Source organism: Limulus polyphemus, unplaced genomic scaffold (genome assembly GCF_000517525.1).
Source record: "Limulus polyphemus unplaced genomic scaffold, Limulus_polyphemus-2.1.2 Scaffold2061, whole genome shotgun sequence".
Classification (NCBI taxonomy): domain Eukaryota; kingdom Metazoa; phylum Arthropoda; class Merostomata; order Xiphosura; family Limulidae; genus Limulus; species Limulus polyphemus.
The window spans coordinates 190488-203269 of record NW_013667671.1 but is presented as its reverse complement, the minus strand read 5'-3'; the positions used below and the strand labels follow the sequence as shown (position 1 = coordinate 203269).

The 12782-nt window shown below is 32.1% G+C and overlaps 1 protein-coding gene across 3 annotated transcripts in view; it reads left to right on the top strand.

Annotated features, from left to right (window-relative positions):
* The first annotated feature begins 8053 nt into the window (after positions 1 to 8053).
* LOC106465821 (collagen alpha-1(I) chain-like) overlaps positions 8054 to 12782 on the top strand; it is a 154163-nt gene continuing 149434 nt past the window's right edge. For all 3 annotated transcript variants that reach the window (XM_022393769.1, XM_013926056.2, XM_022393771.1), the window contains exons 1-3: positions 8054 to 8278; positions 9421 to 9586; positions 10637 to 10796. In XM_022393769.1, coding sequence (XP_022249477.1) covers positions 10647 to 10796 — 150 coding nt within the window. In that variant the 5' untranslated portion in view covers positions 8054 to 8278; positions 9421 to 9586; positions 10637 to 10646. The remainder of the gene's footprint in view (positions 8279 to 9420; positions 9587 to 10636; positions 10797 to 12782) is intronic.

Genomic DNA, 12782 nt, shown 5'->3' with positions numbered 1-12782 from the left:
GAAAACCGTGGAAGTTTGGGGCCAAATTGAGGGGGGGGGGTATTTCAAGCTTATGGAACAGTGAAAAGAGGGAAATACAAGCACTTAAACATGCTTTCAGCAACTCTATATTATATTTTCAGAAAGTAAAATCCAAACATGACTTTTTGACAAAGACAAGATATAACTAGATTATATCTCATATTGCTTGACAGAGGTAACACATATAATGAGTAATTTAAGTTATATTATCTTATTAGATGTTATAAGTCTTATACACCAATATTTGCATTAGTTTACTGGAAAGAGGCAAACCTTTTTGTGGTTGCGTTGCATGGACTTGTATTTGTTCCCAGTTTGCAGTTCTTATTCGATCCAACAATAAAAATACTTGGTATGATAACACGTGTACATTTGTGTATATCAAGGTTCTGAGCACACAGTATACGTTACCCAAAACAGCATCTAGTGTCAATCATCAGATGCGCACACACACACAAATTTAAGGTGCATGGATATACATTGCACATATTATTAAAAACAGTAAACTGTCTCATTTGTAACACTACTGAAAATAACATGCAAGTCAAAATCATGATTATTGTGTTTATTTTGTATTATTTTAGCAAACTGAACTAATACAACTACAAAGAATACTTTAACTAATCATCAAAGCTCACAATGTTGTAACAACTGGTGTACTATAATAAGAGTCATGAACACTGAATAAGGTGCTGATTAGTGATTTCTAATTGTCATAATAAAAATAAGAAGTGCAGTTAAAATGTATAACATTCTATACTTGATAAGCGGTAACTATAACCAAGTGTAGGTTACTGGTAAACCTGTACGTCGAGGTTGCAGTTAGCTAAACCAATTTTTCTCACGGTCAGCGCTACGTAGCTCTATCTACAGTACAATCATTCGATCGGTTAAATATTTGTGTCCCTGAAGGAGAAATAGGTGCCACTATGTTTAATGAAGATAAAATCATTGATTTAAAACTCCCATTTTGGCAAATGGTAAGATATTATACATGCAAAAGGGGTTCGTGCGAATTAATATTTGATAACAGTAGTAGTAGCCTACTCTCTATATATTTTGTTATAATGTTACTCAATGGTCAACGTTAATCATAATTTATCCGCGTATCTCTAAAAGGAGCATCGTTTTTGTAGGGAAGAGGCAAAAGCCCCCCCCCCCGCGCTTAAAATTAGTTATTTATTTTGGGAATAATACCCATATACCAAATTCTTAGTTTGCGTTAAGTTAATGGTTATTAAATAATATCGGAAATAATCAGAGCAAATGCTCCCAAAATAAGTAGAATTTTACATTTCAGCATCTGAAAAAAAAAAAAAACATTTCAGGGCCTCTTCGATAATAATTATAATCTCCGTTATAGTCCTCCCTATTATAATCTAAAATGGCTCTCCTGTTCTCTAATGTTATTATCTTATAAACTGGACAAGGCAAGTCAGTATACCTCGCTCTTGTTCTCTAATGTTATTATCTTATAAACTGGACAAAGCAAGTCAGTATACCTTTAATTTGAGTTATCCGGTGGTCAGCTGTAAGTTCACTAACTTACAAAGACAAAATTCAGGGTTCAATTCTCCACGGTGGACAGAGCGCAAATAGCTTATTGTGTATCTTTGTACTAAAAACAAAAACTTTAATTGAATAAGTTATTATGATCAAAAGCAAGCATTCAGCATTGAATTTCCTCAGATGATTTAGTACTGAATATTCTAGAATTTCCATTATAATGATTAGCCTGTCTTTTCTTAAAGATATATTGTTATGGTTCTTCAGAGTCGAAATGTTAGTTACTGAATGACATATATATATATATATATATGTGAACTTCATACTTTTAATTTTTTTTTAAATTAACGTATGCGACGTAAAAGCTCATTTCATAGCAAGTTCATTTAAAGCTTTTATGTTAGCTAAGTTATTATAGAGGTTCATTCAAACTAAACATAGTTACATTATGCATGTTTGTTGATGACAGTCAAAGCAGAAAGTAGTTCAAAAGTTACAAAAACGCAACCAAAGTGTTTGAATTTCGCTGTTATGTCATTACTTTTGTATAAGCACTGACGTTTCTACCTACGTTGAAGGGAAGCGACATCTAGTGTCTTGACTGTAAAAACGAAAATGCTATATTTAATCTTGAATTTGTTAGATTTGATTTTGAATCCGAAATGGACAAATTAAGAGAAATGCACAAAAACTTGCAGCTTACGGGATTTTTATCACAAATTTTAGATCTATTTGTTAGTTCAATACTTTACATATATGAAAAGCGACATCTAATGGCATGATTAGAAAAAAGAAAATATTTATAATCAATACTTTATAAGCACACTAGATGGCAGCATAATCTTCAAGGGAACTAGAATTGGAAGATTACTATATCTTTTTTTATATATACCAATGAAACACATATGGAGATCCGTAATATTTTGTAATAGATGGCAGATGTTAGTTATTACAAATTATCATGGAAGTTTTCTTTCATATAAATTAGATATCTGTGAAATCCTGCATAATTATTTTTATCAATTATTACAAATTTTCCATACTTAAAAATTGATTTAGCACAACATCACTTCTTATCAATAATCTTGCTAAATTTAACTTTTGAGTTTCACTCACAAAGTCCAGCACATTTAACATACCATTAAATGACAACAACGGACCTTTTGGTCCATTTAGGCCGTCCTATCAACCAAATAACTACACACTTAAAAACCCAGAGCTAGCCCTTATAGTTATAACAGTTCAATCTCCTTTCCAGGGTAAGGAGCCCAAGACTGAACACAATATTCTAAATGTGGCCTAACCAATGAGGGATACACTTGTATTCAATATTTCTGTAGATACAACCGAAAATCATATTTTCTTTGTCACTAGCAACAGTACATTGCTTGGATGGCTTAAGAAACTGATGAACCAGAGCACTAATATCTTTCTATTTTTCATAAGAATGTTAAGGTTATTCCCATGAAAATTATACATATGATTCAAATTGTAATATCCCCCATGCATACCTTGCATTTATTATAATGAAAAGTCATATGCCATTTATTTATCTAATTCATCAAATAACCCAAATCCTTTTATAAAGCAGTAACAAATTCCTTACAGCCAACAACACCTAAAACTTTAATGTCATCAGTAAATTTATTTAAATAATTTATTGATCATTCTTTCATCTATGTCACTGACGTAAATAAAAAGCAAAGAGCAAAGATCCTAACGCTAAATTTTGGGGGTACCCCACTCGTTACATTAATCTAGTTTGACTAAACTCCATTTATAACAACCCTCTGATTTTTTCCACCCAGCCAGTTTTCTATCCAAGCCTTTCTTTACAAGCCTTTTATGTAGCAAGATTTTCCCCTAGTGAATCCATGCTGACTATTCAACAAAAGTTTAAACTTTGTTAAATGGCTTTGCAAGGCATCTTTTACTAGACTTTCAAAACCTTTTCCGACCAATATTGAAACTGATGGGTGTATAATTACTGGACAATTTTTTAATCATCTCCATTGAAAAGAAGAGTAACATTAGCCAATTTCATGCATTTAGAAAAAATAACAATAGATTATATTAGTAAAAACTGAAGAAAAAGTATAATTTAGTAACCCAGCCATATCATAATCATCAGATATTAGCCTTCAAAGGCCTTACTCCCATCCTAACAATTTGCTTAACCTTTAATGCATTTGAAGAAATCCTTATTATTTATTTTTACATTTTCAGCTAACCTTTTTTCACCTACGTTTCGATTTCATAATTTTCTGTTTGACCAACTCTCTTGGTCTTCTTTAATTCTCCAAATCTCCCTGCATTGCAGTCAGTTTAAACTTATTATATGTCTAATGTTTTTCTTTAATTTGATCCTTTATATCTTTTGTGAGCCAACCTGTTTTTTTTTTTTTTTTTACTTGCAGCCACCCTTTTTGTATATAAAGAACATGCCTATCTTTAACATTTCAGAGTTTATTTTTAAAACTTTTCCACATTTGATCAATATCTCAAACTAATTCAGTTGTCCAATTCACGCCACATAATTCTTGTCTCAACTCTTCAATATTTGATTTTTTGAAATTTGGAACCAAAATCTCATTATTCTTTATCACCATATGCAGCAAAACCTCAAATCTAATTTAGAAATGATCACTTGCACCCAAATGTTCTTTAGTCTCTACATTATCAACCATTTCTTTATTAGAAGTTAACAATAAATCTAAAATAGCATTGTTTCGAGTAGGTTCCCTAACCAATTATTGAAGAAAAACATTCTGGACAGTTTTTAAAAGCATGTTTCTCTCATGATTTGTCTTAAACATTTCCCAATCTATATGCCTGAAATTAAAATCTATCATAATTATGACCTCATTAGCAGCTAAATTATTTATCTCACTTTAGTGTTTGTCACTAAGTGCATCAGTTATATCTGGTGGTTTGTAACAAATGCCAAATAAAAGCTTTTTACCCTTATAATCACTAAAAGAAACCAAATAAATTCAACCTCAATGCTATTAGCTCTGATATCCTCAAATTAAACAGACTGTAACTTACGTTTTGCATATAAAGCAACTTTTACCCCTCTTTTTAGTGCTGTATCCCTATTAATCAACCTACAACCTGGTATTTCAAAGAAATTCCTATTACCAAAATCGTCTACGTTTAGCCAGTTTTCAGTTATACCAATTATATCAAAATCTTATTTTCCAACCATTGCTCTAAGGTCATCCACTTTATTTCTTATACTTCTAGCATTACAATAATAACAGTTTAGTTTACCGTTAAAACTACTTTTGTACTTTGTTCACACACATCTCTCTACATCTTATTTTATCTTCATTAATCTGGCCCTTTCCGCCGTCTAATTCTCCACTCCTGCCCCTGAATAACATAATATAATAATTTTCCCCATATTCAACCTCCAAACTATCCTATCCACGTGCCGTACTAAACAATCTCCTATAACAACAGTCTACTTATATTATTTCATTTAAACATAACAGGAGTGCTTAATACAACCCCACATCCAGTGGTACAGCCGTATGTCTGAGGACTTACAACGCTAGAAACCTGGTTTCGATACCCGTGGTGGGCAGAGCATAGATAGCCTTTTGTGTAGCTTTGTGCTTAACTTCAAACAAAAAAACTTAATACTACCTCAACGTACATATTATAATTTCCAGACAGGTTGAATTTGGCTCGGACAATGCAAAATTCAAATTAGGTGTCACAACCATAATTAAGTGATGTCTAGGGATAGACAAAACGTTTCTGTTAACTTCTTCTGTGCATCTTCTTGTACGAATAATTTAATTGGGAATCTCAGCACCACCCGTTTAAATCTGGTGATATAAAACAGACTTTTCAGAACAACTTAAACCAGACAGCCGGATTTCCTGTGTATTTCTTTGTTGGGTGAATCACGTTAAAAGTCTTGTGTAATATTTATTTTTCTATGCTCTTTAGTTCAGACATTTAATCTTTTAAAGTTTACGTCTTAACAACTTTCAAAAACACTCATTGTTTCCTTTTATTGTTATTATTATGAAGTAATTTTACAAGTAATAAGCTTTTTTGTATAAAATTCCATATTTTTAAGTAAGTCATCACTTTCGTGTAAAAGAACACTATAATTAATATCATCAAAATCTTGAGGCAAATATCAAATAAGACTACTCTTATCTGTGAACTTAACAAATTCTAAAAGCCAAGTGTAACTCCATAAGTCCATGACTGCCATGAGTACATTAAAATGTACGGTAATAGCGAATCTTTGCTGGTGTGTTTTTCCTCAAGTCTAAAATAGTAAGTTTGTTTGTTTGAAGTTAAGCACAAAGCTACACAATGGGCTATCCGTGCTCCGCTCACCACCGGTATCGAAACGCGGTTTCTAGCGTTGTAAGTCCGCAGACATACCGCTATGCCATTGGGAGGCTAAAATAACAAGCAACACTTTAAAATTCAAAGTTTTTGACTGGAACGAATAAAAAGGAATGACTAACTGTTTGACAGCTTGCGGTATTATTTGTCAATATGAAATGTTAGCCCCCTAGTGGCACAGTCCTATGTCTGCGGACATACAACACTAGAAACTGGGTTTTGATACCCGTGGTGGGCAGAACACAGATAGCCCAACGTGTAGCTTTGTGCTTAATTACAAACAAACGAAACGGCAATAAGGTTTCTTAATTATATAACTTATGTTAGTGAGTGAAAAAGAACAAGCAATTAATTTGTAACAGAATAATTATATTTCCTACATAAAATAAAAATAAATCAAAACATTTAAAAGGGAATAAATGCGTAATTAGAAAAACTTATGGAAATAGCTGCTTGGAAATATTTTGTTTGTTTGTTTATAATTAAGCACAAAGCTACACAATGGGCTATCTGTGCTCTGCCCACCATGGGTATCATAACCAGGATTCTAGCGTTGTAAGTCCGCAGACATACCGCTGTGCCACTGGAGGGCGCTTGGAAAGAAGGTAAGATAAAACGATAGGTGTGATTACAACTAACTGGATTTCTTAAATACTAATTCAATAAATAAATAACCGACAGCAACATAAATAAAGTCCATTACTTCGGACAACTTATTAATAGAATTCCCTAAATAATGGGGCCTACTTGTGTTACTGTTGCTTGTATGGTCGTTTCATTAATTACGTAATACCTTTCTGCAGTAATTGAACGTACTTGTATTACTGTTGCTTATTAAGTCGTTTTATAAATTTAATTTAAATTTCATAAATTAAGTCATTTCATTTTATAAATGGATACTGAATAATTATGATGTAAGTTATATCACATGACCTGTGAATGAGTGGAGTATAGTAAAGAGATAAATTATATCAAAGAGTTTACAAATGAATGGAGTATCAAGAAGAGGTAGTTATTCCACATTAGTTTACAAATGTGTGATATTCTAATCAATCCAAATGATTAAATATTGTGTATTACTAAACAAAAAAACAAAAAAAGTTTTGCAGTGATGACTCTTGCAGAAACCTTATTCGTAAATTCTTATTCATTCGTAAAAACATATTTGTCATCTTTCGCAAATTAAGGAAATACCAGAAGCTATAATGTACAATTGTAATATATAATCTGTAAGGTTTCTAAATAAAGATGTTTTGGGTCTAAAAATTATTCATAATATCGTAATGGTAATATAGTGTGTGTGAAACATGAAACATTTGTAAAACACACCTGTAGGCTTCTAGTTTGAAGCGTCATTATAAAACTTCAGAAACACTGTGTGTATTGGGTAAAATATAAGTTTAAAAGAATGTAATGGGAGTTAAAACATGAAATTTTGTGACAAATAAATTATTCTTAAATATGTGCGAGTTAATCAATGTTTGCGCTGATATCTTTAACAGTTTCTTGATAACATCTGATACTCCTGTCCTCGGTCATCTCCCGGCCTTGGCATAACTACTAGCTGGGCAACAAATAAGGCCTGTCCTCGGTCATCTCCCGGCCTTGGCATAACTATTAGCTATTTTAAGTGATTCCAGACTATGTCTACACAACAGATTACTTGTTTCAGAGAGTGGAATACTGTGGTAGTTGAACTTGTCAAAAATATCTTACTAGAACTTGCTAGTGGGTTAGCTCTTTAGTTCAGTTATTACCTGGAATGTTTCTGTTTGATTCAGATATTGTATTACTACAATTTACCTTGTCAATGATTAACTATTACTGACTAAGAGTTTAATGACTGAAAAAATAACAATAACAACTGGAGTTTATGATGACGATTTCTGATATGTATTCAAGAGTTTAGTGGTTGAAACAAAAAAGTGGAGTCTGTATGAGTCTATTGACAACAATTAACAGTTACTCTGATGTATTTGGAAATGAAAACATTTTATGTTGTTTTTAAAAATAATCATTATGTTAAGTTTTATTTTGTAGATGTTTTATTTATTTTTTAATTTTCAATTCTTAGTTTAAAAAATTATATTAAAACTTAAAGATCCATTACTCGATAACTTTATATATAAATTAACAGATATTTGGTTTTCAGGACGACCATTGGATATTGATCTTCTACAGGCAATAAAAATCCCATTCTCAACAGAATTTGTCGGATTTGTGGTTGGTCAGGAGGGATATCCCGCCTTTGGCATAAAAGAAGGCGCTGAAGAGAAAGTCCCCTATCGTTTGTACCTTCCAGACACTTTGTTTAACGAATTTTCTGTTGTCGCCACCATCCGACCTGAACATCGTCATGGGGGTTTTCTATTCGCTGGTTAGTTGATATTTATAAACAAAAATCAGAAAGCGCTTCGGTTAATATATATATTTTGTTAACTATGATTACATAATGTTACTTGCTATTTTCAAAAACAATCAAGAACTTAAATGTTTCTCTACAATTCGGGATGATAGTTAAATAAAAAGTCCGAATTTTTTATGCACATCCAGCAGAAGAGAATAGCTTATTCCATTACCATGAATATACAAAAGAAAAAAAAACTAGGTAGTTTCTGGAATCTGTATTTGACATTAACCCAGACTACTTTGATGTAATAGCTTATGTTAACCCAGACTACTTTGATGTAATAGCTTATGTTAACCCAGACTACTTTGATGTAATAGCTTATGTTAACCCAGACTACTTTGATGTAATAGCTTATGTTAACTCAGACTACTTTGGTGTAATAGCTTATGTTAACCCAGACTACTTTGATGTACTAGCTTATGTTAACCCACACTACTTTGATGTAATAGGTTAACATAAGCTATTACATCAAAGTAGTCTGGGTTAACATAAGCTATTACATCAAAGTAGTCTGGGTTAACATAAACTCAGTCTACTTTGATGTAATAGCTTATGTTAACTCAGTCTACTTTGATGTAATAGCTTATGTAATCTATTATTCTTATTTCATTACTTATTTTATGCATATACAGCAGATGAGAATGTCATATTTCATAACCAGGATTACTAAAAAAAGCAGTAGTTTCTGGGTTCTGTTTTCGACATTAACTCTGACTACTTTGATCTATCAATGGTATCTTAGATAATCTGTTATTTCATTAGTTATTTTTTTGCCCCGTGTTTATGCTCTGTATTTTTCTTGCCCTCTTGTCTTGCGTGTATATCTATGTGTTTCTATATTTTGAATGTCCCATGTACAAGTGTTTGTGTTTCTATGTTTGGACTGTTTGGTGTATGTTAGCGTGTTTCTATGATTTTAATGTCTTGTGTGTGTGTGTGAGTATATTTTCTGTTCTCTGTATTTTTCATGACTTTCTTATCCCGCGGACTTCTATAAGATATCACTGCTTGATGTGTTCATCACCTGTAACAAGCTTTTCAACATTTCTGGGTCAACAAGAGCCTTCGGTTATTAATAAAATTCAAGTCTGTTGTTTGCTTTTCCTCAGTGGTCAACCCTACAGAAACGCTGGTTCAGCTAGGATTGAGGTTAAGCGAAGCAGGTGACGAATCTCACAATATTTCGCTTTATTACTCCGATGTGCAGAACCACTTACAGTCATCTGGACCACTTGTCAGTTTTGTGCTGCCAGATATAACCAGAAAATGGGCTAAGTACGTTATAAAAACCTTTAATTATCAGTTATACATATCCATGAAATGGAATAGATAATTACATAATCACCAAATTTTTAAATCATTTTGGCAAACATAGTCAAAGAAGATCACTATCACACATTCACGTACCTAAAGAATCTAACACTATTATAAAAAATGTTATTGTATTTATCATAAGATTTATTTATAACTTTTTGATAGAAACGTAAAGCTAGACGTTGCTGAAAACGCGCATCAAAAACATTTATCTAGACACTTAGTTCATTGTTAAAGATAAAACTTGTTTTTAACATAGAAATTCAAAACTGTAACTTCTGATCTAACAATGGGAGATTTATCTATATAGAATCCAGTTTAAGTCATTATGCAGTATTCCTAGCCTTTAACTTAGATATTTACTTTAATAAATATTATTAGATTCATAATCCACTTTGATTTTTTTCTAATATTCTTAAATTGATTTTAGTCTTAATAGCCACATTCAAAAAAATATCCATATTTTACCATCTTCATATCTAAGAACCTTTCTAAACTTTAATTTCATTTCTAACATATCTCCAAGTCTCAATTCAAACTTTTCAGTTATTTTAAACATTAATTCTTTTTGTTTTTTATTTTCCTAAGCTTGAAACCACACTACAGTATTTCTAGGTTTTGGTTCACACTCTACAGTTATCTTAAGCTTTAATTTTTTGTTTATTATTTTCCTAAGCTTGAAACCACACTACAGTAGGTTTTAGTCCACATTTTATAACGACATTAAACTTCAATCAGCACTTCATTATATTGATAAGTTTTAAATCTGGAATGTACATCTTAATCCATACTTTGTTGTTTTCCTAATTCATTCTCAATAAGTTCCCTCACCTTTAATGAATACTGTATTATTATTTTTACTAAGTTTTAATATAGGCTCTTATAAATACCCTGAGCGTGAATCCACACTTTATAGTTTTCTTAAGTTTTAATCACGCTACATTCTAACCAAAACATTCATAACACCATTTAAGGTTTAATATAAAAATAAAATCATTTTCGACATTCCAGAATAGGCGTGATGGTCCTTCAGAACACTATTAGCGTCTACTTTCAGTGTGAGGAATTTGGAAAGAGTATCGTAACACGGATTCCGGAAGGACTCAGATTTGATCCGGCTTCCACTCTCTACATCGGTCAAGCAGGGCCCCTGCTGGGTGGTTACTTTGTGGTAGGCTGACACACACTGTTTTACTGTAATTTCAGACCCTATGGTTTGTAGATTGAAAATATTTAAAATATAAGTAAATATAAAATAAAGAATAACTAAACTTGTTAAATACTTTATCTTGGTGCTTAAAAAAACATTTTACTTTTAATAGTAAAATGTTACCTTGTTTATTGTTTGTAATTGTACATAAAGTTTACTATATTAATTAATTTGAAATTCTGTTCTATCATAAAATCTGTTCCCTTCTAAAGTAATATGTAATGAACATCTTACACACAAATTAAGTCATTTGTTTGTTGCTTCTTCAAAAAAATAAACTTTGAAAGCATTTCTTTTGTAAATTTATGTCTAAAAAATAGTTTAAAATATTTCATGATAGTGAAACTGTTCTTTTTATTGACTTCTGATAAAGTTTTTTATTTTGAATATCTGTGATCAGAAGACTAGTCATGAGCATTTTTACATTTAATATTAAAACTGTATAAATATATTTATATAAACTCTTACGCGATAAATGTTATTTATTTGAATGCATATTTCTTTGATTTATTGTGTAGTACTTCTTCTAGACGTGTGGCACCAAACGTTTAAGTGGCGTGTACCCCATCGCTGGCAAAAGTTTTTGTTGTTCTTGTACATAATTATGTATATATTGGTTGTGTGAGTATTTTAGCAAGATAACCTAGATAAGTTAATGTTGACATTTATAAATCCATATCAAGCAACAGATGGAAAGAAGAGGTAACTAACATAACTGGTGACATAAAAATAGGTTGTAGTAGTGTCTATATCTGTACTTACCCTGGATTTCAGGGTTTATGACCGTTAGAAAGCCGTGCCTTTGTCACCTCCTGCAGGCCACAAGGTACTCTACCGTTTAATACCAGGTAAGATGGAAAACGTAAAAAAAAAGTTGTTCCGAGTCACGCGTTAAAGCTAGGTCATGACGACTCGGGGATACACCTGCAGCAGAAAATAAAAAGCAACAGTTTTTTCTATAACTCAGCGTGACGCCATCTAGTGTACGTTTTATTTACTTCAATAGTTTTTAATGGCTGAACCCACGCGTGAATGCATTCCACATGTTGTCTATTGTACTATCTAGAAATAGACGTGACTGAAAACTTTAAAGCATTATATGTTTATCTGCATTTTAGGCTTAACAGCAAGAATATTCACATTTTATGACAGCGAGGTATCTTCTACTGATCTTTAGGGTTAACAGTAGCGAAATCTATTTGCTTATGCGTTGCATCAGATAAGGCAGAAATAGTTTATTCCATGTAAGGTAGTAACGCTATTTGTGTGTAAAAAAACTATAAGCCTTGGAATAGCCCTCTACTAATTAAACATCAGTTAGCGTGGTGTAGCATTTTACAATGTTTCTAGCTTCTTCTTTTTTAAGTAGAACGATTAATCGCTATCAACAAATTCAATAGAAAAGGTTTACCACATTTACATAGGACACGACTCATTTTTTTTCTCTATTGGCACGATCACTTAAAGAGGACATGGCTTATTTTCTCTCCCTATTGGCATGATCATTTAAAAGGGACACAGCTCATTTTCTCTCCCTATTGGCATTATCACTTAAAGAGGACATGGCTTATTTTCTCTCCCTACTGGCATGATCATTTAAAAGGGACACGGCTCATTTTCTCTCTCTATTGGCACTATCATTTAAAGAGGACATGGCTCATTTTATTTCCCCAATGGCAAGATCATTTAAAGAGCACATGGCTCATTTTCTCTCCCTGTTGATATCATCATTTAAAGAGGATATGGCTCACTTTCTTTTTCTGATGGTATGATCATTTTCCAAACGCTAACTTGAAAGCGAACATATTATATAGTCATAATGGCTGGAGACGGCTTGAATGGGTAATGAAGAAAAACTTTAATATAAGTTTACATAACAGCTACTTGTACCTGATGATGACAAAACCTTGTCGAAACGTTGTACATTTGCTGTTATGTTAAACTTAT